Source organism: Tiliqua scincoides, chromosome 4, assembly GCF_035046505.1.
Source record: "Tiliqua scincoides isolate rTilSci1 chromosome 4, rTilSci1.hap2, whole genome shotgun sequence".
Classification (NCBI taxonomy): domain Eukaryota; kingdom Metazoa; phylum Chordata; class Lepidosauria; order Squamata; family Scincidae; genus Tiliqua; species Tiliqua scincoides.
Genome location: NC_089824.1, coordinates 109,557,857 through 109,582,755, shown reverse-complemented (window position 1 = coordinate 109,582,755; position 24,899 = coordinate 109,557,857). Strand labels below are relative to the sequence as shown.

Here is a 24,899-nt window from a genome sequence, read left to right as displayed (position 1 = left end):
CCACTTCCACCACATTCATTATTTTCTCTTTCTCTTTTTCCTCACTCTCCATGGAACATGTCTCAAAATTTTGACTTTACTGTCATCCACTATCCATTCCTTTTCTTGTGAGGCCTTCAGTAATTTATCTCTGTAAAAGGTTCTGATGAATTTCACATAAATTTCTCTTGGTAATTCATGTTTTCTCAGATAAAAAGTGCTCACTCTTCTCACTGGATCCAGTTCTTTAGATATCTCCTCCATTGGTGTATCAATCCATTCTGATATTAATCTGGCAATCCGTTGCGGCGTATCTTCTCCTTTCTCTTCTGGTATATTTTGTATCCTCACCACTCGAGCTGCGCTATCCATCTGAATTTCCATTAACGTTGTCTCTGTGTTATGCTGATTTTCTTCTGTCTCCGATATTTTATCTTGATCTTTTTTTATAAGTTCATCTAATTGTTTAGTTAAAGCATCCACGCTGTCTTGGGTCTGTACAAATTGGTTTATTTGTTGCTGTACCATTGCCAACAGTTTTTCCATATTATCTTGCATAGTCTGTTTCCAGTCTTTCTCTTTTGATTCCTTTTGTATTAATTTTCCAAGTCCCGTCTCCGATGCTGGCAAGCTTCGGACTTTTGCTGTTTTAGCCGCCATCTTTGTTCTTCCTTCCTTCTGCTCGCAATGTTCTTTAAGACCACTGGATGTCCTCAGTGTATTATCTTCCTTGCTCCACTTATAAACACAAATCCAGTTCTTGTAATGTCTTTTTAAATCCACTAGATGTCACTAGATGCCACTGGTGCACTGTTCTTGATTTATTTTGTTTCTCTTATCTACTATTTTTATACTTGTAGCCTTGGCAATCGCATTCCTCAATCTGCAAGAATGTCAAAACATCCAGCCGCACTCCCAAACGATAGTAGCAAACCATTGGCAATAAACACTCCAATGCACAAACTTTATCCAAGGACAGTTAATTTATAATCCACCAAAATTCAAAGTTGTAAAGTTGTAATTATATTTTCAGGTAACCATAACAAGCTTGGTAAATCTCTTCTACGATTTCTCCTCACACTGATAAACAGCTGGGGGGGGACCTCCCCCCTCCTCTTCTTCTCAGGGCAAGAAAACAAATCAGGCAATCAAATTAATCAGTCCACACCAGGCATACACAAAGGGAATAACACTTACTTAAGTCTTTCAACATCTTTCCCTGCAGGGGCCTTCAGCTTGATTCAAAATGAATTCTTCACCATTGCTGCCAAGACGGCGGAATCTCCTGGGAAAGCCCCCCTGGCCAGGCTTTATCTCCTCAGGAATCGTGCCATCACATGGAGGAATTTGTCTCTCCTGACAAACAATCCTTGGATCTCCTTGGATCTGCAGTTTTTGGGAAAACACAAAGTGCCTTTAAAGAGCCCAAGAAAGGCACATTTGCTCAGTGCTGGCTGGCCCCTCCCCCCCGGACCTGTATCTATTTTGATTTTTCTGTAACGTAGTAAAAGTTCATATTACTACACCAGCAGTTGGGAATAATGTCAGCATTCTGTAACATGTATGTCTGGGCTGACAGGTAGGCTGTTACAGTCCATGTTCATGCTTACAGGATATGGTCAGTAAGAACAGAGGCATGGAAGTGGTAGGCAGGTGATTGATGCTCTGAATCAGTACTGCAACACTTCGGAAATGCCATCATCAGGCAGGAGGTCTGGTCTGGGCAGGAGGTCTGGTCTAGAGGGTAGAGCCTCCGTTAGCCTGAAGATAACATCAGAAGGTCGCCAGTTCAAGGACACCGGCAGCTCTCTGAATGGCTGAGAATGGTGAGACCTTGAAGCAGCTGACAAGCCCAGCTGAGTGATTCCACCTGCTCTTGCTGTAAGCAAGAAACATCTTGGCTGCCCTCCATGTGAGAGATGGAGCTGCTTGTCAGCCTGTGTGGGAGAACTGGAGGCCAGAAGTGAGACCAAACCAGGAAGATCCATTCTGAAATGTTGTTGGTTTTTGAAAGAGAGAACCGCTATGATTGTAAAAATCCCCTTGAGGATTTAGAAATGACTGCCTATGTAAATCGCCTTGAATAAAGTCAGAGGAGTAATCCGATGACCAGAAAGGCTGTATATAATATATATAATATACAAATACCTAGTTATTATCATCATCATCATCATCATCTGAAAGTGGCAGATTGACTTCTGGCCTGATCCACCAAGGACATTAGGACATTATGATGTTCTTCACATATAAACAGAACTGCTTCTTCAAGCATATTTATTCATTAAGCTGGGTTATGATGACCTTCCAGAAGAAGTGAATTGTTGCAAAGAAATGCAGCAGCCTTTTTCTGGCTTGATCATACAGGCATCAAAGGAAGAGAAGAAAAGGAGGGGAGTCAAAACAACTGGTTTTAATCACATATAACAGTCAAACTCATTTGGCCGTTTGCTGCTGCCTGACATGCTATTATAAGATGTTTAAAAACGGAAACAGAAAATCACGATAGCAATAATAGTCAAGATACAATATGTGATAGATGACTTTATTACATTAATTGTTGGAATTTAATTAGGCATTCATGTGTGTCCAATATGAACAGCCAGTTATACATATGGAAGCCTTACATACAAGAATCGCTGCTTACATACTTTGGAACTATCGTCAAAGAGAAATGATGAAATTGACTTTGACATCTTCTCTGTGCTGAGAAGCAATTTCTGCCAGAGGTGGCCCTGCCATGAGGCAAAGTGAGGCAGACGGCTCGGACAGTAGAAAGGGCAGTGGACAGCTCTGTGTGACTTGACCCAAAGTTCTTCTGCAGAAGCCCCACTGAAATTAACAGAGCTTCATAAGAGATTTGGTTAAATTAGGTTTGTGAATGAGAACTTCCCAGTAGATTTTGCCACATGTATGCTACTTAGCTGGGGCTGATTTTCTGCTCAAGTAACAACATCTGTTTGACCCTCCTTATAAAATGTAATGCTTTGTTAGCAAGAAGCTCTATGTTTGAAAGAGGGCAGGACAGCAATATTTAAAGTAAACAAGACATTTTTCTAACAAGAAGACACCATGCCCCCCCCCCCCCAGACAAAATTCACCTCCTTTTCTGGTTCTCTTTTGATATGAAGTTTTTACAATCTTGAAGTTATTGCAAAGTTGCAGATACTGATAGACTCATGCTACTTCAATTATAATTGTTATTTAATAAAGCCATATAACATGCTAACTCTCCTGACCAAGATTGGGGGGGGAGGCTTGCTTTAGAGTAGAGTACTCTCTTTCCGGTCATGATCCCAGTAGATTACATTCAGATCAAAGCCTCTCTGGTTGATTGTTTAAAAATCTAAGGCTGCAATGATATTCATATGACCTCTGCCTTGTGCTACAAGATTCCGATTCATCACATATTGAGGAGCAAAAGCAGCAAAAGTCATATAACCTGTTACATTGCATGGCAAGTAGAATTTGACCTTCATGTTGGAAGTGTGAATTTATCATTAGCTGGTTATAAGTTTCATTTAAATTAGTGAGACTTACTTCCAAGTAAATATTTTTAGAACTGTGCAGTGTTAACAGGTTTTTGCCTTGACTATGATCTTTTCATGAAGTAGAAAGACACTATCTAAAGAAATGTTTCAAAGTGAAAGCAAAACTGACTGACCTGAAATACAGAATAAGGCTTTGATAGAGTGACTTGTTCTCCTTGAGAAATGTTTTCATCATAACATCAGTTGCGAGGGGATTCGGCTGGCAAAAAACTTGCAGATGATTTGCAATCATTTATGTTCATGATGGGGAAAGAAAGGTCAACGGTGGGGAAAGAAAGAGCACGAACCTTTACTTTTTGAGTGGGCTTTAATTAATGGGGCTTACACCCTCTCTCTTGATTGATTCCCAGTCTTTGAGTTCCAACTCCACTTCAGTGGCCCTTATAACATCCCATTTCTGGTATGGGTGGGATTCTTCTGCAGGGCCATCATCCAGACAGGTACACACTGCTCAGGAAAGTCCTCTTGCCTTTCTAGTCTCAGTATAGTGAGTCCACTCTTTTCAATAAGGCTCTTGAGGATGTTCAAATCTCGGATTACGCTGCTGTCTAGTTGATCCAGGACACAGCCCTCCCTGGCCACATTATCCTTAAGGACGATAATTCCATTCTCCCTCAAGCCATTCTGGCAGCGGATTAAGAATGCCAATAAATCCTTATCTGTCAGATTGCCTACAGGAAAAAAGGCAGATATCTTTCATAGGATCAATGGCTTGAATACGTTGCTTATGAGCCTTGCAATAGCACAAGGTTCTGTGAGGCACAGGTATACTATTTGCTATTTAAAACTTTGTCAACCACTGCCACAAAAGACAGAAGTGTGCAACAAACACAGTTTACTTCACTGTGCAACCCTGAGAACTACTTTCCTCTCAGTGTCCACTCCTGGAACATGTTGGCTGCTAGCAACATTACAATTGACCTTCAGTGCAGAAATAAATCAAAACCTTTATCTTCTGTCTCAGAGGTGTAATGCTCTGCTCTGGCATTTGGGGCAGTGATAGCACAAGGTCACATGATAATGTGTCACTTGACATCACGTCCCAGTTCTCCCTAGAGAAGGGTGCTAGCTGCAGTGGCTTCATGCCACCTGTTCCTTTTCCTGTGGAGGCTCCCCTTGAAGGGGAGTCACAAAGAAACTAGGAGCACAAAGCTGTGAGCCCCTCCTCCATAACTAGGGAGGAGACTGAAGAACGGTGTGCCAGCCTCTTGGCTTAGCACCTGGAGCAGATGCCACTCAGGCTCTGCTTTGTTACACTTCTGCTCTCTCCTATCACCACTGTACTTGCATTGGTACTGTCCTCTACACTGATCGGTGATGCTTTGTTTTTGGAAGATCACTCAAGGATAACTCTAGATCAGGAGTGTCAAACACATTTCACATAGCAGGCCAAATGGCATTCATGATGCCAGCTGAATGCCAGAAGTGAAATAATTAAGCAGGAAGTAATGTCATTAAGCTGATGATGCCAAAAATGAGCACTTTGTTCTCACATAGAAACTCATTAGTTGCAAATGACCAAAAGTGTGCAATATTTTCAAGATACAGGAGAGCCCACTTATCACGTGAGCCATCCTTTCAGCAGCACTGCTTCTGCCACAGCATCACTTCACAGCTAGGTAGCCGAGAGGTGGTCTTTGAAGTGACACCTCAGCAGAAGTGGCGCTGCTGAAAGGGCAGCCTGCATGAAAACTGGTCTCTCCCAGCACCTACGGCAGCGTTGCCCTCTCTCACCCCTCTTTGTTTGCCCCTTCCCTTGTAGTGTTCCTTGCCTTCTGAGGCCTCCTTCCATCTCTCCCTCCCAGAGTCTCAGCAGAAGTGCTGCTGCTGAAAGAGAGGTGCTAGGAAAGCCCAATTATCATGTGAGCCAGATAAAGCGCTTCCAGAGGTCACATCCTTATGATGACACCCCTGCTTACATTTTAGATGTACATCAAAATATGGAAAATGTGAATGGCACAAACACGTTGTGATACAAATACAGCTATACCCATCAGGGAATCAGGACTGGTTGTACCTCTTTGAAAAGTATATGACTCAGTGACAAACCCAGATTTGTTGTTGTATGTGAAATGTCTTTCTTTCTGAATCACTGGTGCCCTCCATTCACTTTCAGCATTCGGGTCTTAACATCTTCTGCCTGCCCTGCCATATCAACTCTGTGGAGCTAGATCAGCTTTATTCTCTCTTACCAGTCCTTGTTACTGTTCATTTAGCTGTGGTTCTATACTTACTTCCCAAGATACAGAAGGGGACAATAGTCTGTATAAGGTAAGATAGAGAGAGGCCATGGGTGGCCTTTCAGTCACAGCTACTTTAGTCACTCTATATCAGGGGTCTCCAAACCCCGGCCCGGGGGCCAGATGCGGCCCGTGACAAGCCTCTATCCGGCCCATGGCCAGCCTCTTGTCCCCTGAAAGCCTCTGGCCCACTCAACTGTACATGACCAAGCTGTGCTCTGGTTGTGTCTGGAAGGTGTTTGAGGGCCAGAGAGGTTGAATGAACGACCCCATTCATTCGTTTATTCACTCATCTAAGTTCCATCTCTAATTTATCTATTTAAATTTTATATTTAATTTTTTTTTTCTTGCCCTCAACACCAAGCCAGATATTTGATATGGCCCTCTGGCCATAAAGTTTGGAGACCCCTGCTGTATATCCTAAGAGTCAGTTTTAAACATTATAAACATGCCACCAATCATTTATTTTGCTTATTCATTTTTACATTTTGTCAAACTCACACAACTGACCTGAAACCCATTGAATCCAGATGACATCATATTTTCTGGGTGTTGGTGTGAATTCCTGGAGACTGCAGCAATAGTACATGTCAACTTTTTTCCCCTGGCCCTGCAAGTAGTGTTGGGCTTCTACCAGAAAATTATCCATCATGTCCACCAGCTCCACATGCTTGAATAAGGGAAGGAGGACATTCTTGCTGACCCTCCCAATTCCTGAGCCACAGTCGAGGGCAAAATCAGTGCCAGCTTTGCCAGGCTCCTATGGACAACATGAAAACAGAGTGTTCAAAGTCCTTCAGTCATCAATTACAAACACCCTGTAAGGTCACTATTACTATACCCATATTGCAATGAAGGCAGGTGGGAAAAGGAAGGGAGATGGTAGCTTATCTACAGCGAGTTCACTGCAGATACTAGATTCAAACCATGGATTTACTAGCTCACAGCTCCTTCTCTTAGTCAAAAAGATTTAAAAATGTTAAAAAACACCAAAAATGGCCCTGTGAGCTTCCAGGAGCTCCAAAAAGCAAGTTAAGGGCATAGAGATAAGAAAATACTAGAACTCATCCCTGCAGGGGGAATTTCCTGGTTTACACTGAACACCAAAGACAGAAAAGTCTGCCCTTGTTGCTACCTCAGGGAGAGGAGGGTACAAACTGTTTGAGTCAAAGCTGTGTTAAAATTTTGTTCTCCATGGTTTTTGGAGGGACTGTTCTCACTTCCACCTGGGGTGGGGTAGGAAAAATGAGTCTAAAGTAAGTAAAAACCAGGCAGACTATGCAAGGGTAGCAATTAATTACTCAGATCTAACTAAATTTCTCAACACCGATACAGTGGCTGGTTGCAGTACATCCTGCAGGGGAATTTCAGCTATTGGTTTCCTCAAAATAAGGGGACATTTGTCCCCTTGCCCCCAAAGAAGCCTCAGCAGCTGCAATGGGTAAACTCAGACCTGCACCAATGATATCACTGGTGCAAGTCCAAGCTAATCTGTGTTGGTGAATCAGCCCTGGGAAGGGGGAATAGGGTATGGTGTGCTCTGGCACTGCAGATCCTGCCCCTTCCTGGGCTCTCCCTGCCCCTTCTCTGGACTTATCTGCTCCAGTGGGCATAATGTGTGGCCACCAGTGCACCTGGCCTTCATGCCATTGCAAAGCACTTTACAGTGCTTTTGCAACAGCTTGAAGGCCTGGTGCCCAGCTTCATTAAGATTGGGACCTAACTTACCTATGTCTGAGTCATCTAAGTCTATGAACTGAGGGCAGCGGAGCTTTGGAATGGCAAAAGTCTGCACTCCTTACAAGGGAGTTGGCTGTTTAAAAAAGCCTGCCCCCTAGAAAATCTTATTATCTAGAGACATGGGGAGCTGTGATATGCCACAGACACAAAAAGAAATACCTTCTTTTCACCTCCATTATATCACAGGAGTAATTAAAGTAAAACTAAAGCCCAAGTGCAGCCCCCATGCTACAAATCTGGCTACCATGGAAGTTACGCCAAAGTGTCTCCAAATAGAGTTCCTCTGACATGGCTAATAGTAAATCATGTCAGGTGACTGTGTAGCACTGCTTCTTGGGTTCTACTTCAGTGGTTAATTCAGCAGCTTATTAAGGTCAAAGAAGGGGCAAGCAGATGGCATCATTGCTATAAATATTCAAGGGGTGCATCTGGTTGCAAAGAGAAACTGTAGAATGCAAAAACAGCAGGCATCCTGCCCTCCTAACTTGGCTCCACCAGTGGTGTTGGCCTCAACATAAAAATGCTTTTATGCCAATAAAGGTCTCAATCAATCAATCATAAAAATGCAGCACATTCTTTTTCCACTTTTTGAAAGAAATACTTGCATTCACACAGACAGACCATGGCAATATGTCCATAAGTGATCTGAGGAATGTCCTAGGAGGGTCTCACCCCAGAGGAAACAATGGTGAAACTGACTGTCATTTTGAATACAGTTATGTCTACTCCAAGAACCTTGTTTTGGAAAGCTTCTGAAGGTGATAAAGATGTATGGAGTATTACAACAGTAAAGGAAACTTTTTAGAAGTCCATTTATAGAAGGCCATTACAGGGAAGTGTGCCCTAATGCCAGGTACCTTTTCATTATGAATGGATTTAGATCCAGCTGAGAGCCCTCCTCCTCCCCACCACTGGGCAACACAAATTTGTATTGTATTTTAATTATTTGTATTGAATTGCTGCTAGCCACTTGAAGAGTTAGTTTTTGACTGAACACCGAATAAAACTAAAATGATAAGAAATAGTATTGCTATACATTGGCTGTTAGATTACCAGTGCGGCTTTAGGGTTCGCCCTTAAATTCCCCCCCCCCCCATCATATTCATAGAGTAGAACATTCTGCTCACCACCAGGGCTGGATTTACATACAAGCTAAGTCAGCTGCAATTAAGGGCCTCACATTACAAGAATACTCTAAATGTGAAAGTCCCAAGGTTTACATAATCTGTTGAAAAAATCAGAGACTAGGAAAAAATATTCTCTAAAACCATTATTTTCATTCCAACATGAATAACATACTTATTTAGCATCAAGGTTAGAATAATTCTCATCATATTTTGAATTCTGGTATGAGATAAAATGATGTACATAGCATTTCCCATTTTTGTTTGTGATATGATCCCCCCAAGTGCACTTTTTGGTAATGTTATGGGAGGGGGTGTTTTTGACTTTTTTGAAGCCCTCCCTGGTCCTCTGAAAGCCTTTTAAACATCACTTCCAGTTTTCCCCCAAAACCAAAAGTATCCCCGAAACCGGAAAAAGTTTTCCCCGAAAACCAGAAGTATCTTCTTAGGCCTCCCAAAAGCTTTAGAAGGTGTTTTGAGGCCTGGGGAGTTCATGAGCAGCTCCCCTCATCTCTTGAGGGTCCATGTGAGGCTATTGCAGTTTCAAGGCCTGCAGATAGTGAAACTCATGGGTCCTGAATCTGTGGATACAGCGGGCCCACTGTATAATTGTGGGCAAAAAATGATCTAATGTGATCATGTGAACATGAAGTACATTTAGCCATTATGCTCCACCAGCTATGAACATGAACATGAACAGGAGCCTACATATATAAATTTCTACATGAGCAGGCCCCACTCTTGCAATTCACCCACTGCTAATTGCATATGTGGGAGCTTGCTTCTGTAGGTGTTCACCCATTTCATACTGAAGATACTCTGCATGACAAGCAAAGGCACATGAGCTCAGTGTTCATGCCCATGATTTGAATTATGCACAACTTACAAACTGGGGAAGTGGCCCTGAGGAATCAAGAAAATACACACACACAGAGAGCCCAAGAATAAAATCAAAGTAGGTTGAGACTCATTTCTGAGGGATTTGGATGGCAAAAAATGCACTATAGCAAATCAATTTAAAAAACAAAGTTTCTTTGCTCCAGTGATTTAAAACAGCCTTGCTGACCTTTTGAAATGCACACAGAGGCAATCTGTCTCTCTCCAGGAGCTTAGGCTTCCCTAGGAGGCAGCAATCCCGCCCTTCACCAGGAGCCCCAGTGAGGGGGAAAGAATGGAGGAAGTGATAGGAGGTGATAACCTGCCATTTAGCCTTCTTTCATGTGCTCAGGGGGAAGGGAGGAGTGAAGCTTGCAGAGAGAATGACTGATGGATTATCAGCTGGCTGCCCTATCTGTCATTATTAAACAACTGTTTTCCTTTAATTTAAAGGGCCTTTCTCATCAGCTTAGAGATAGAAAAATCTGTGGATATTTAGGTTATACCTGTAATCACTTGTATGACTGTCTCTCTGCAACAGTAAAAAGCAGTTTTTTAAACTGTGATTTTAAAGCGGTGCATTTTTTCCCCTTCTCTAGTGTTCAGCACATTTCTTTTCATTTGCAGGGGCCATTTGTGTTGAGTTAAATCAGTGTATAAAAAATCAGTGTATAACAAGGCTGGACCTGTATGCAGAATGCAAACAAACCTGAATGAAATTATTTGGATTGGTTAAATACTTGCTTTTGTACTCTGAGTGGGGAATGTGTTCAAATGAATGAATTACTTACTCTGGAAGCTAAAAGTGAGTGCAAAGGATTAAGTGCCACTTGAGAGTCATTCAAAAACATAACCAGTAGCACTGAAGTGGAATTTACTACACATCATAATTCTGGCTCAGAGCCCACTGATGAGTTGCAAAACTTTGGAATTATAGGTAGGAAAAGAAAAGTGCTGCCCAGGTAAATGATTGTCAACTTTTGTGAACATTTTTTATTCTTTTTAAGCAACTGATCTTTTTAGTCATTACTGCCATAGGGCACATTCCACCAGGAAGTCATCCTATACAAGTCCTGCTGGAATAACAGGAATATTAGACATTTAACAGGCCTGCTACTGAACATCCACTTTGATCCTGAATGAATGAATGAACTATTGTGCTTTTGTACAGTTTTACTGTATTCATTTTTTCAGTGCTTATGTAGCAGAATGTTTTGTCAGATTATGCTCTTATTCAGTAGTAAGTAATCAAAAAACTAAGTTATACTGTCACCTACTTTGCTGGTATGAAGGATCTATTAAGAAAACTAAGTATATCATTTTAAAATGTATTTCCACATATAAAATGACTCTTGGGCCACAATCCTAACCAACTTTCCAGCACTGACATAAGGGCAATGCAACTCCGAGGTAAAGGAACAAATACTGCCTTACCTTGAAGAGGCCTCTGTGGCTGCCCCCCGCCCAACTGCAAGATGCAGCACATGCCCCACTAGCACAGCTATGTCAGTGCTCGAAAGTTGGTTAGGACTGCACCCTTGGTCCCTCAATCTGGAATTCTTAGCATGAACTTGGACCTACCATTGCTCACAGCCTCGTAGATATTGCAGAGATGGCCATGGGCTACTTTAACCAACAGCCTTCTCAAAGCCCACTTCTTTTGTGATGCAATCAACTTGACCAATTTGTCTTCCATGTTCAAATGAAACAGAGCCAAGGTATGTGCAACAGGCAGCCTGATCTAATGCTGCCTGAGTGCTGGTGCTGCAGCCACAGTGGCAGTGCTGAGTGTCACAGACATGCCATAAGGCAGATTTGGGACAGGCAGAAAGCAAATGGTGCCAGCGAGAAGGCCTGTACCTTCCTGACAACACTTCAGTGGGAGCCCTGGGCACCAGCAGAGCTCAGGTAAGCGCCGAGTGGCACAGAGGCTTGGGGAGGGTGGTGGGAGGGTTCCAGACCAGAAGGAGGACAGAGCAAGGGGAGGGACAGGCCCAGAAGAGGGGTGGGACCATCAGAGGCCTACTCCACCAAATCCTAATCCTCATGTCAGCCTCAGAAGCCCAACATGGGGCATCTCAAGTCTGCACCAGTGAATTAGCTAGTACAAACACAAGAAGCTCCACTGAGCAGACTGGAACTTTACTCAGCATTGGGGGACAAGGTCCCCCACCCAAGGAGACCTCCAGCCTGCTTGGATTCAGCACAGGATCATTTGGAGCCACTAATCCTGTGCTGGATAGGATTAGACTGTAACTCTCAATTGTAACCTTACTCTCCCCCTCCCAACTATTAGGAACCTGCCCTTTTTTTTGCTTATGCTACTCTGTAAAACATAACATACACTGATGATGCATTGCAGTATAACAAGGTTATGAGGTAAAAAGGAGGGAGGGAACTATGTACTCCACTCTGAATTCCTTGGAGTAAGGGTGGTCTAAAAATTTGAAATAAATAATGCCAGTGTCAATACAGGTCCTGCCTCCTTATCTGCAAATTCAGGAGCCATGGTTTCAACTAACCCCAGGTTCAAACCCACAGGGCCCGGATGTACGCTGGACCTGTACCCTGCAAATGCGTCAGAGCTGCACCAGTTTTCAACCAAAAACCGGAAGTTGTGTTTTTTGGCATTCCAGAGGCCTCCCCAGCCCTCACAAGGCTCTCTAGACATGAGTTCCAGTCATTCAGAGGGTTTAGCATGCCCCAAGTCAGATTTGATTCTCCGTGGGTTTCGGCATTCATAGGAGTTCCGGAACTGAACCCTATGGATGCTGGCATGACTATTTTGTTCACTTTGCCCATATTGAAGTTTGGGAGTTTGTCTTGTAACCACAAGCTACCCTAAGTCATTGTCTCATGCAGCACAATCCTATCTTGGGCTAGAATAGCAGGCCAGGAGGCCTGCGCTGTATCCAGCACAAGATAGGACTCCAAAGTGGCTCAGCCAAAGGTAAGGGGAAACTCTTCCCCTTATCCCCGGGTAAGCCACTGCAGCCCCTATGGATCTCCTCGGACTCCTCAAGGGGTAGTGCAAGGCTGAGGAGAGCGGAGCGACTTGAAGCTGCTCCACACTGCTCGGGAATGGGGGTTCTGCCCATAACTGCTGGGTCCCAGCCCCGCCTCCCACTCCCCACCCACCCTCAGGACCGCCCTCTGCCTTCCCTCCCCGGTACGCTTCCCTCCTGCCTCCTCCCCATCCACCACAGAGCCTTGCATTGGTCAAGCTTGGCCAACACAAGGCTCCCTTCCCATGTCTGTGCAGAGGATGGATTCAGCTTCAGCAGACCGGTGCATGCTGGTGCGATGTCCCAGCCGACTATTGAGGAGGCAGAAACGTGCCTTATGGCACATTTGTGACTCTCCTGGGCCGGACTTTGGCCGGTCCAGGGCACTGTTAGGATTGTGCCCTTAATGACTTAGGATAGCCCTACAACATGGTACATAGTTAAACATGTTCAAAATAGCAACAGAATAGAAGAGGTTCTACATATTAGCAATACCTGGCTGCCAGTCCTGAAAAGAACAGACATTAAAGAGTTTTAGGTAAGAGGTTTCCAGCAGAGATGGGATACTGTGATTAGGCTGAATTTGCTTTAAGAATGCAGCAGTAAAGTGGAACTCTAAGCACCTGGAGGGGACTGGTTTTTTAACTGCTGTTTCTGACTTGCTCTCTAGCAACGTGTCATGTCTAGGTAGGTAAAGTTCTGAAAAAGTTACAGAATGAAACATTGGACTTTTTAGCAACATGGATTCTGATTCTTTGACACAACTATGGTCTTCTCACCTGAATAAATATATATTAAATTATTGGATTATTGCTGGCCATGGAAACCTACAAACCATGGTACATTGTTAGTTTCATAGGTAAGAGACTGGGTTAAGGCTGGTTTGGTTTTTTCCTGTCAAAAAACATCCCACAGAACACTTTTCAAGCTGCAGCAAAAGGCAATCTTAAATTAAATTGCCCCCTCATACTCCCTCTCAGGCCAAGCACACAGAAGTTTTGTGCTCCACTGACCTGTACGAGACATATTGCACTTTTAGATGTTTAAAAACTAAAAAAAAAAGTCACATTTGAAAAAGGAAATAAGACCATGAATGGGAAATAAAATCCTTTCTTTACTTTTGGCAGACAGTCACTGGTGCCTGGTCACAGCTTGTTAAAATCCTGGATTTCTCCATTATATTCCATGGGCTGCCTCATTTCCTCCCCAGGGGAGAGTAAGAAATGCCAATAGCTTCATAAAGGAACCAATAAGTTCCATCTTCAGACAACTGAGCTGTGGTAGTAGTCTTTCCATCTTGTGTGTGTGAGAGAGAATTAAAACACAATACCATTGCTTTACTTATATGTCACTTTTAGTTCTGCCTTCCCTTGTTGAAGAGAATGGGCTAGCCAGGGGCGGGATACCTAAAATCAGGGAAAAACCTGGTGTTCTGAGTAATGTGGCAATTTTAGGCAAACTCTTCCTGGAGAAACTTCCCAGGTGTCTTCTTTATTTTATATTGGGCTTCTTGAGAAAGGCTTTGTGTTCTGCCAGACAATTTGAGAGGATTAATACCACATGCATTCACTCTCTTTTTTCAACAGTTATTTTACAAATTGCTTTTAGGTTTAATGCTGATTTATTTTTACTCTGTGGCACTTTTTTAATTGGTTTTAGATTTGGTTTATTTAACCGTCCTTTACTGGTTTTGTACATTGCCTTTAGGACTAATTTTTAGCAGAAAGGCAATTAAGAACTGTAATAAAACACATAAATAAATCAACTGCCTGTCTAAAATATATCTTGCTGGTCTGGTTAATTTTTTTTCCTTTAAATTAATTCTGGTTTTCTAAAAGTGGTTTTTCTCCTTCTTATGGAGCTATTAGTCCTTTAAACTTAATTCTGACAGAACTACAAATGAAAATCTGCCAAGGCAGCCAATTGCATTATTGCACCACCACACCTGATGGAAGACATGAAAAAAGCAGCCCAGGGCATCCATCCATCAAGGAGACCTCATTGTGGGGGCAGCGTGCTTGGCCATAAAGTTGCAGGAAAACTGCAATTTCTTTGGGGCTATGAACCACAGAGTTGTTCAGGCTATGGTGTCTGTGGGCAGTTTATGTGCAGTTGTTACTAATTTGTTGCAAGGGGTCAGTACCATAACTGGTCCTTTCCCAATTTGGTGCTGGCTCCCAGTTTTACATGCCTTTTCCCCAGGAACCAGCACTAAGGCAAGTTAAAAATGGTTATACTAGTTTACAGGTTGAAATCCAAAGTTCTCACCTCTCAGACAGACCGCTCCTTCTCAGAAGCCATTGTTCAAAAACACCCTGGTGGCTGCTGCTGCTGCTACTACTGTTAGCCACATCTCTCTCAAATTCACCTCCTCCTTCATCAGCCACTGTGCTTCTCCTGTGTTAGACTGCAGGCAGATGACAAATAAAAACTGCAGTGATGCAGTCTGCCTAGCCTGCTGCTTTCACAAATGGTCTCAGCACCCCCTTCTAACATTTAAGATGTAATAGCTTTGTAGCTAAGGCTGAATGATGCTCACCAGTACAGATAGGAATCTGAGCTATAGATTTCACATGCAAATCTGAAATGTGAAGATAATTTTTCTACAATATATTTCTTCAGTCCAGCATGCAAGAATGTATTCTTCACATGGCTCATGTCCAGAATGGAGACATAACCAGAAACACAAAGAATCAAGTATAACCAAACTCATCCTCAGCCAAGATGACACTCAAAGTGGTGCCCAAGTTCCCTCCTTTTGTCTGTGCACATATTACTGCCATCTCCAGCTCCTCACCTGCCAAAGCAAGCTGGATAAGGTAGCCAGCCAGGGAAAGCATAGAGAGGGAGGAGGCAATCATCTTCCCAATCACTGGGGAACAACTGAGAACAAGATCACAGCAGCCACTCCTACTTCCTTCTCCAGCTCAACTGCCATGTTCCCTGGCAGCACCCCTGGAGAAGGAAGTAGTAAGGCCTTTCCATCACACTCTTGCTTGCTCTACAAGGAGAGCAAGTGAGAATAGGATGAGGCAGTAGACAGGAAAAGCAGATGGTGGGTGGGTGCAAGTTATCTCCCCCCAGTTCACTGTCTCTCCTGGTCCATTGCTTGAAACAGGGTCTTTTGTCCAACTCATGGGTGGGCTGCCCTGGGGTATAACAATACATGTAAATTGCAAAGACTGACAACTTACCCCAATAAAATTCCTAAGGAATTTCCTGGATGACTCGATATCTGTATTAGACAGCTCAATGAAATCCCCCATCATGCCCTCTTCTGATGCTGGCACATCTCTGTAGAAATGTTTGGCTCTGGCATAGAACTGCATCTCACCATTGATAACTTCACTTGTCAGGGAATAAAGTTTGACTGCAAGAAGATAAGAGTAATAATTGATCACAAACTTTGCTAGCTGCATAAATTGCTTGAATTTTTAAAATTTATCTGCAGTTAAAGAAAGAACAGATAAGGAAAAGGAATCGATTTGATCTTGTACATGGAAGTTTTGAAAGGGAAGGGAATGGGGCAGCTTCTGAGTAACAGGAAAGAAAATGACAGGCAACATCCAGCATACATACTCATAGTATATAGATGGACTCCTATTTAAGGACATCCAACTTACAGATGTCCCAACTCAGAACAGCAGCATTGTGCTTTTGTGCAGATGCAGTCTGTCCACTCTGACATTTTTGCACAGGTGCAATAGTGCTGGTTTAGGAGTCAGAGAGAGAGAGACACTGCAGTTTGGAGATGCAAAAGTACAGTACTTAATACAGCTGTACTTGTGTTCCTCTCCAACCAATACAAATGCAAACCACAACTTGCTGTAAAATGTAAAATGCAAGTGGTAAAATGCAGACCCACCCCACCCCAAGGTGCTCTAAGGCCCATTTTGTACACTATGCAACAAAAAAGCTGGGTTACCACAGTTTACATTCACCAGGGAGTGAGTAATTATCTATTTTATACATAATTTATAGAAATAAATATTTCTATACTGTTTTTCAATCACTACAGAAGTTGTTCATGGCGCATAAATAAATACTTTAACAGGCTTCCAGAACCTAATCTGTACTTAAGCAGGGTACAGCAGGGTATTTAAAAAAGAAAATACTCTCTGTAATAGAGGCTTTTCATTTTTTTTATCCTAGGAGAAGAGGAAAGCAAAGTAAAAATTTGATGATGGTAGTATGAGGAAATGCAAATCTTGAGAAAGATCTTCTTCATAGCTCAGGTGGACTAGGAGAGAAAGAAGAAGGGTGCTTCTACACTAGGGCTCTTTAGCCCTAGTGGAATGCTCATCCACAATTAACTGGAGGTGGAATTATAACAGTGGTTCCATCCATCAAACAATTTTTTCGGCTAGTCAGACTGCCCACACTACAAATGCATGAATAGCCAGCACAATACATTATATAATGTGCATTTCTAGTATTGCATAATACACATATAATATATATTTCTAGCATATTATGTGGGGCAGTAAATGTGCCCAAAGTTTGCTTTCTTTTTACCAGTAACAGCATGTGCTAAAAGTGCCACTGTGCACTGTAGTTCACACAATATAGATTTAACAGAAATGTGCAAGGCAAACCCAAGTTTACTTGAACATGGATTATGTCTACAAACTGATTATAAATGTGGCTGCTGTTTCAAGCCAGGTTGTTCAAATGCTAACCAAAAACTACAGCAGTTTGGCACCACTGCAAAAGTGTATTTATGTCCATTCCACTTTAGTGCATTCATAATAAAACTCAAGATTTAGAGAAAGGTGGATGCTGAGGAGCAGGCAATGAGGGAATCAGAGGAAGAGTGAAGAGGGGGAGAGAGAAAGAAAAGGCTAAGTTTATACAGCTACCACGAAGTGGCTTCCGATGACAATTTATACTCATTTCCAGGCTTGGGGAGCCCCACAGAGGCATGTGCGGGGCTCCCTGCACCCCCCACCGGAGGTTGGTGCTGGCTTCAGGTAAGTAAAAAAACACAACAGTTTCCCTGGCAGCAGCGCAATACAGGGGATCATGTTGTTGCTGTCCCTCTGCCCCCATCCCTTAAGGGGTCAGAACCCAGTGCAGTCACAACCCACCAGCTTGGGAACCACTGCTCTAGTGGAATCCACCTAGCTTTACAAAACTTTAACAATTTTTACTCTACCAGCTGCTCAAGCCTCTGTTTTTATCCTTGTTACTAGGAGGAGGGCGCTTTCTGGAGCGTTTGTTGAGTTCCATGTTCATAGGATCAGGACCATTCTGATGGCCTTGCATTCCCTTTTGCTTGAGCCAAGGCATGTTCACCAACTTGCAAATAAACACACACACGTGGCTCAGTTTCACTTTCCATAGGGCTCAATACATTTTCCTTGTCAGCTTAGAGCAGGGCTGCCCAAACCCCGGCCCTGGGGCCACTTGCGGCCCTCGAGGCCTCTCAATGCGGCCCTCAGGGAGCCCCCAGTCTCCAATGAGCCTCTGGCCCTCCAGAGATTTGTTGAAGCCTGCACTGGCCCAACGCAACTTATCTCAGTGTGAGGGCAACTGTTTGACCTCTCACATGAGATGTGGCATGAGGGCTCCCTCCACTGCTTGGTGTTTCACATCTGTGATGCAGTAGTGGCAGCAAAGGAAAGGCCAGCCTTGCTTTGTGCAAGCTTGAGCTATTGTAAGACCTTCAATCGTTTATATAAGTTAATCTTTAATATATTCATTTATGTAAACTTATGTAAATTTATTCAAATTTTAAATGTAAATTAATTCTTTTTTCCCCAGCCTGGGGAACAATATAAAAAGGGTTTTCTAACATGCTGAAAGGTTGCAGGGTGGAGGCCACAGGTAAGTCTAGACTCTAGGAGGAAGTACATTCCATTGTCATCATGCATTAATTAGCTAATAGCTTATCCATTAGTGCTTATCAAGCAATCTTATCTAGCCAATAGCTACCAACTATAGTCAAACAAGTTCATGAGCATTTCTAGCAAGTTGTAGTATTGGTATCACTTCAAGGATGAGGTTTCAGATTTTAGCATGAACTTCCTAAGACATTGTTAAATCCTGGACGGCCAGTTTGCCAGTGACAGATGGCCAACAGAAAAAGAATAAGGGCGCAATCCTAACCCCTTATGTCAGTGCTTTCCAGCACTGACATAAGGGCAACGCAGTTCCGAGGTAAGGGAACAAACATTCCCTTACTTTGAAGAGGCCTCTGTGAGTGACACCCAACTGCAAGATGCAGCACATGTCCCATTGGCATCGCTATGCCAGTGCTGGAAAGTACTGACATAAGGATTAGGATTGCGCCCTAAATGTGTGTATCTTATGTGAGAAAGGAAGGAAGGACAACAACAATGTCACATCTCTGACAGTGTATCATCTGCACAAACCATGGGAGGCTATAACAGGAAATAGATGAAGAAATAAGATTTTGGTTATGTCAGGCCCAAGCTATTCAAGAAGAATCAAGGTATGCTTTTGATCTATGATATCTACATCCGAAAGTAGTTAACGTCAAATTTCTGCTCAAGGCACAGTACTAAGAGATCTCATGTTTTGTGGGAACTCAGATCTAAAGTTTTTACTTTGGGGCAGAGCAGGATGGAATGGAGGCAGGAAAGAAGCATCCAACACTCCTAAACCCAAGAAGAACTTGAAATTATTTGGGTACCATTTGGTGCAAATTTGTCATTTACAATCAAGCCATCAACTGGCATGGATTCATGGAAGTGACTGATAGGAATATTATCAGTCACTTCCATGTAATAACTGTAATAACTGACTATTTGGAGATAAATGCCAAGCTTTATCTTATTTTGTTGCTTGACTCACAATCCAAGTTTTTTGCCCTTAGTACCTTCAACTGAAGATTTTAAGTCCACCCTTCAACAATAAATGCACTGGTTAATATACTGCATGTGTGAAAAAGCTTGGTTTGAAAATGTTCTGTGCTGCTCTTCTCTTGTGCAATTAGTGGCTTCACAGAACACACTAATGTAACGAGAAATGTAAAACCAACAGCAGATTAAAAACAAGATATTGAATATTAAACAAAGTGACAATACATCCAATATAAAATATAGCAAAGACTACACATTGTCACCAGAAGTTACTTACAGTGCAATTTTATGCATGCCTACTCAGAAGCAAGACTCACTGAGTTCAATGGAGCCTACTCCCAGTTAAGGATAAGGAACATAAGGACAGCCCCACTGGATCAGGCCATAGGTCCATCTAGTCCAGCTTCCTGTATCTCACAGCAGCCCACCAAATGCCCCAAGGAGCACACCAGATAACAAGAGACCTGCATCCTGGTGCCCTCCCTTGCATCTGGCATTCTGACATAACCCATTTCTAAAATCAGGAGGTTGCGCATACACATCATGGCCTGTACCCCGTAATGGATTTTTCCTCCAGAAACTTGACCAATCCCCTTTTAAAGGTGTCCAGGCCAGTCGCCATCACCACATCCTGTGGCAAGGAGTTCCACAGACCAACCACACACTGAGTAAAGAAATATTTTCTTTTGTCTGTTCTAACTCTCCCAACACTCAATTTTAGTGGATGTCCCCTGGTTCTGGTGTTATGTGAGAGTGTAAAGAGCATCTCCCTATCCACTCTGTCCATCCCCTGCATAATTTTGTATGTCTCAATCATGTCCCCCCTCAGGCGTCTTTTTTCTAGGCTGAAGAGGCCCAAACGCTGTAGCCTTTCCTCGTAAGGAAGGTGCCCCAGCCCAGTAATCATCTTAGTCGCTCTCTTTTGCACCTTTTCCATTTCCACTATGTCTTTTTTGAGATGCGGCGACCAGAACTGGACACAATACTCCAGGTGTGGCCTTACCATAGATTTGTACAACGGCATTATAATATTATGTGTAGGATTGCAGCCATATAGTGCAAATTCTATCGATGCCAACTCCAGAAGTAAGTCCCACAGAGTTCAATGAGTCTAGGACTCAATCTTCTACACTGCACATTTACCTGGGAGTAAGTCCCAGCACCATAAGAACCTTGGAAAACAGAAATACCTTAACAAATCTGCTAAATGACAGAAGGCATTGGTGCCTCCCTCATATTTCACAAAGAGGGCACAACCACTTGGAATCCACTCTCCCTGGTCACTACCCACCTGACCAAGTTCTCAGCTAGGAAAACTAAAAAAAAAAATCTAGGAATACCATTATTGCTCTTTTCCATCTATTCAAAATACCTGTAGTTGAGTGAGACTTTCTCTGTGTGACCTGAACATCCACAAAGAAAAACTAGAAGACCAAAAATCTCTTTTTTCCACCCTGCTCCATCCAGCTTAATTTGAGGCTGGGCTCAGTTCCATACAACATTATTTGGGAGTACTCTGGGAGCTCTTGGAGCTTGCAAACTAACATTAAGACAGTGTTTCAGAGCAGAGCACTGTTCTTTCATCACTGAGGAACAGGATGATCCCCCTACATCCTGGATGAGCAAAGGGCTTTCAGAGCAAAATGTTTCATTTTAGGGTGCTCTGAACTCCAATGCCTAGTGCTACAAATCAAGGATTCTATGCATACCACATGCTGATCTTGCTTATTAGCTTACTCACCCAGAGGTAGACTTGCCAACAGGTGGAGATAACTCTGGAAAAAGTCATTCCGAATTGCATTGTGCAAGATGAAGGACATACTGTGCCGACATAGTTCCTCGTCTGTCTTGTGCCAGCGTGATTTAAAGGCTAAATGGGCCCCCATATGTTCCATGTTGTTCATAATTTCCTAGAGAAAGTTGCCTGAGTGGCACCCCAAGTGAGACCTGTCTGTTTTCTCAAAGGATGTCATTTGGTGTCATTTAAACCATGGCCATCTCTGTCATTCTATATTCGGGAGTCTGTGCGCCTGTGGCTCCTGACACTTGCTCAGAATAATCTCTGAAGTGTCAAGCTCCTAAACCAGCAGGTGCTGGGAAGTGATAAAAAACAAGATTGCTTAGACAGGGAAAAAGTATAGCAGTTCTCAGAGAGCTCACTTTAATTACTGTTTAAAATCACATTGGCTTCTTTTTGAGAGGGACAGGAATATTGACCGTGGGTTCCCCCCTCTTTCCTTGGCTCTGCAGACAGTAATATTGTTTTCACAGGTCATCTCTTTAGAGTAAATTTCACCCACATGCTACTAATGGGACATAAATATCACACCCTTCCCTCCGCGCCCTGCTCTGATCCAGGGTCAACCTGTCCACAATAACCCCAGAAGACAGATGGGGGGGGGGCACCACTATCACTTACCTCCTCCATCACCACTCTTGCCCTCACTTCTCCTTTCATGCTTTAAAATAGAACGGACAAGGACAGAGCGAGAAAATGCTCCATTTCTTCACACCTCCTCTTTGGATTCGTTACCCTTCTGAACTGGCCCAAGTTGATGTGGCACCTAAAGTTATGTCCTAATTTTCCACTCCCTCCTTTCCTTTGTTCTCTTTTCTCTCCTATGTACTTCTTGTTGGTGTTATCAACATGAAGCAAATTCTACTGCACTCTATCCAGCTGTACTTATTTGGACAATAGAGCAGGGGTCTCCGAACTATAGCCTGGGGGCCACATCCAGCCTGCCACAAGATTTTATCTGGCCTGCAGTAACTTTTTTTTTGTCAGAACATTTGCTAATGTTTGACATTTTTATTCATTAGGTATTATTTCTCAGTTTAAGCACAGTTATTAAGGAACTGTAGTTGCTGATCACTTGATTAAAATATGCAACTTGTCCTTTACAACAGCCACGGTGCCAGAGGATTGGAGGATAGCAAATGTCACACCAAACTTTAAAAGAGGAAAGAGAGGGGACCTGGGAAACTATAGGCTGGTCTGCCTGAGATCTGGTTCGGGTAAGATGGTAGAATGCACCAGTCCAGGTAAGATGGTGAAATGAGGCAACGCTTACCCTTGGAAGCCATGCTAATTCTTCCTCAGCAAGGTTTGTTTGTCTGTGGCTGCAATCCTAACCACACTTTCCTGAGAGTAAGCCCCATTGAACAAAATAGGACTTACTTCTGAGTAGACCTGGTTAGGATTGTGCCCTAAGTGTTTTAAGATTTTATCTTTCATGAGATAAAATAAAGATAAAAGATAGAATCTTAAAACACATAGACGAACAAACCTTGCTGAGGGAGAATTAGCATGGCTTCTGTAAAGGTAAGTCTTGCCTCACAAACCTTTTAAAATTCTTTGAAAAAGTCCTATGCAGCATGTGGATGAGGGAGAACCCGTATACATGAATTTTCAGAAGGTGTTTGACATGGTCCCTCACTAAAAGCTGCTGAGAAAACAGTCAGGGAATAAGGGCAGATCCTCTTAAGGATTAGGAATTGGTTGAGAACCAGTAAACAGAGTGAGTGTCAACGGGCAATTTTCACAATGGAGAGAGGTGAAAAGCCGTGTACCTCAAAGATCTGTCCTGGGACCAGAAGTCAGGGATAAGCAGTGAGATGACCAAGTTTGCAGATGACACTAACCTTTTCTGGGTGGTGAAGATCAGAAGGGATTGTGAAGAACACCAGAAGGATCTCTCCAAACTGGGAGAATGGGCAGCAAAATGGCAGATGCATTTCAATATAAATTTGCACACTGGGGCAAAAAAATCAAAACTTCACGTATAGGCTAATGAGTTCTGATCTTGTGACAGATCAGGAGACATATCTTGGGGTGCTAGTGGACAGCCTGATGAAAGTGTTGAGTCAATGTGTGATGGCAGCAAAGGCAAATTCCATGCTTGGGATCATTAAAAAGGGATTGAGAATAAAATACCCAGTATCATGGCCAATTTGGCCACTGTACAAATTGATGGTAAGGCCACACCTGGAATATTGCATACAGTTCTGGTTGCTGCATTGCAAAAAAAATATAGTGGAAATGGAAAAGGTGCAAAAGAGAGTGACCAAAATGATTACTGGGCTGGGGCACCTCTCTTATGAGGAAAGGCTACAGCGTTTGGGGTTCTTTAATCTAGAAAAAGGGCACTTGAAGATAGGAGAGATGTTCTTTTCCCAGGGGCATCTACTAAAATTGAGTGTCAGAAGAGTTAGAACAGACAAAAGAAAATATTTCTCAACCCAGAATGTAATTACTCTGTGGAACTCCTTGCCAGAAAATGTGGTGATGGTGTCTGGACTAGATGCCTTTAAACGGGGATTGGACAGATTCCTGAAGGAATCACAGGTTACAAGCCATGATGGGTATGTGCAACCTCCTGATTTTAGAAGCTGGCTACCTCAGAATGCCAGAAGCTAGGGAGTGGCACCAGGTCTCTTGTTATTTTGTGTGCTCCATGAGGCAACTGGTGGGCCACTGTGAGATACCGGAAGCTGGACTAGGTGGGCCTTTGGCCTGATCCAGCAGGGCTCTTATGTTCACAGTACTGCTGCTTTGTAAATGTCACATTTCTTTTCTGTTCTGAATCATATCATGTCAATTTTTTTTAAATCCATGTAAAATTCATGTAAAATATGAATTCATTCATTCATACAATTTCATTCATTCATTTATAAAACTGGTTTTTTTCAGCCCAGAAAAATGTGTAAAATATACAATGTGGCACTTGTACTGAAAAGTTTGGAGACTTCTGCAATCAGCTCTCTCACTTCAATCAAGTTGGAAGGGCAAAGTTTGACAAAGTTTTAAGCTTCCAAGAAATAATAGCTTGGCTAAGCAAGATTTGTGCAACAAATTGAAAATACAGATGTCTGTATGTAAAAATGTGCTTCCTGGATGGTAAGTATTCAGCAACATACATTTTCTCCAACAGTTCTTGAGTGGGGATTATTCAAAGTTTCAAATAAATGCTCACAGTAGATTGTTCGAGGTTTATTCCTGAAGTTACGGATCATTCTCAAATATTTTTGACATAATTTTCAAGGAAGAAGTAACAAAAATTATTTCATATGGGCATGTTGCCCTCTGTTGGTTGGCTGCTCCTCAAATGGAGTTTGGTTGCTCCTCAATGGCTGAAGATAATGTTTTAGAAGGTAGTATGGCAAATCCATCATTGCCCAACATATTCAAACACATTTTTTTGTCCCATTGTTGATTCTAATCAAGCAGGTTCTTGAAGCAAAACTCTGTAAAGCTTGATTTCTTGAGAAACCACTGCAAGAAGTACGCACACAGTGAAGGCTATGATGCCACCTGCAACACTTGCAAAACTTATAATCTGTCTGACCTAAACAGCTTAACAGTCACAAACTATGCCCTAGTACACACATGCACATTAGTGCATTTGAGCAATAGTCCACAAATGGAACTTTAGAATAATCTCAAATGAAATTCTTTTAACAGGAATCAGTTTACACATTTAATAAACAGTAGTCAAATTATGTATATGAATGCAAGTATATCCCTGCCAGCTCAGAACAAAGATTCAGCTATACCAGGACCCTG

The 24,899-nt window shown here is 42.7% G+C and overlaps 1 protein-coding gene across 2 annotated transcripts in view; it reads right to left on the bottom strand.

Annotated features, from left to right (window-relative positions):
- Nucleotides 1–2,543: 2,543 nt before the first annotated feature.
- NTMT2 (N-terminal Xaa-Pro-Lys N-methyltransferase 2) overlaps nucleotides 2,544–24,899 on the bottom strand; it is a 34,760-nt gene continuing 12,404 nt past the window's right edge. For both annotated transcript variants that reach the window (XM_066625467.1, XM_066625465.1), the window contains exons 2-4: nucleotides 15,707–15,882; nucleotides 6,278–6,527; nucleotides 2,544–4,198 (exon numbers count right to left, since the gene is read on the bottom strand). In XM_066625467.1, coding sequence (XP_066481564.1) covers nucleotides 3,909–4,198; nucleotides 6,278–6,527; nucleotides 15,707–15,841 — 675 coding nt within the window. In that variant the 5' untranslated portion in view covers nucleotides 15,842–15,882 and the 3' untranslated portion in view covers nucleotides 2,544–3,908. The remainder of the gene's footprint in view (nucleotides 4,199–6,277; nucleotides 6,528–15,706; nucleotides 15,883–24,899) is intronic.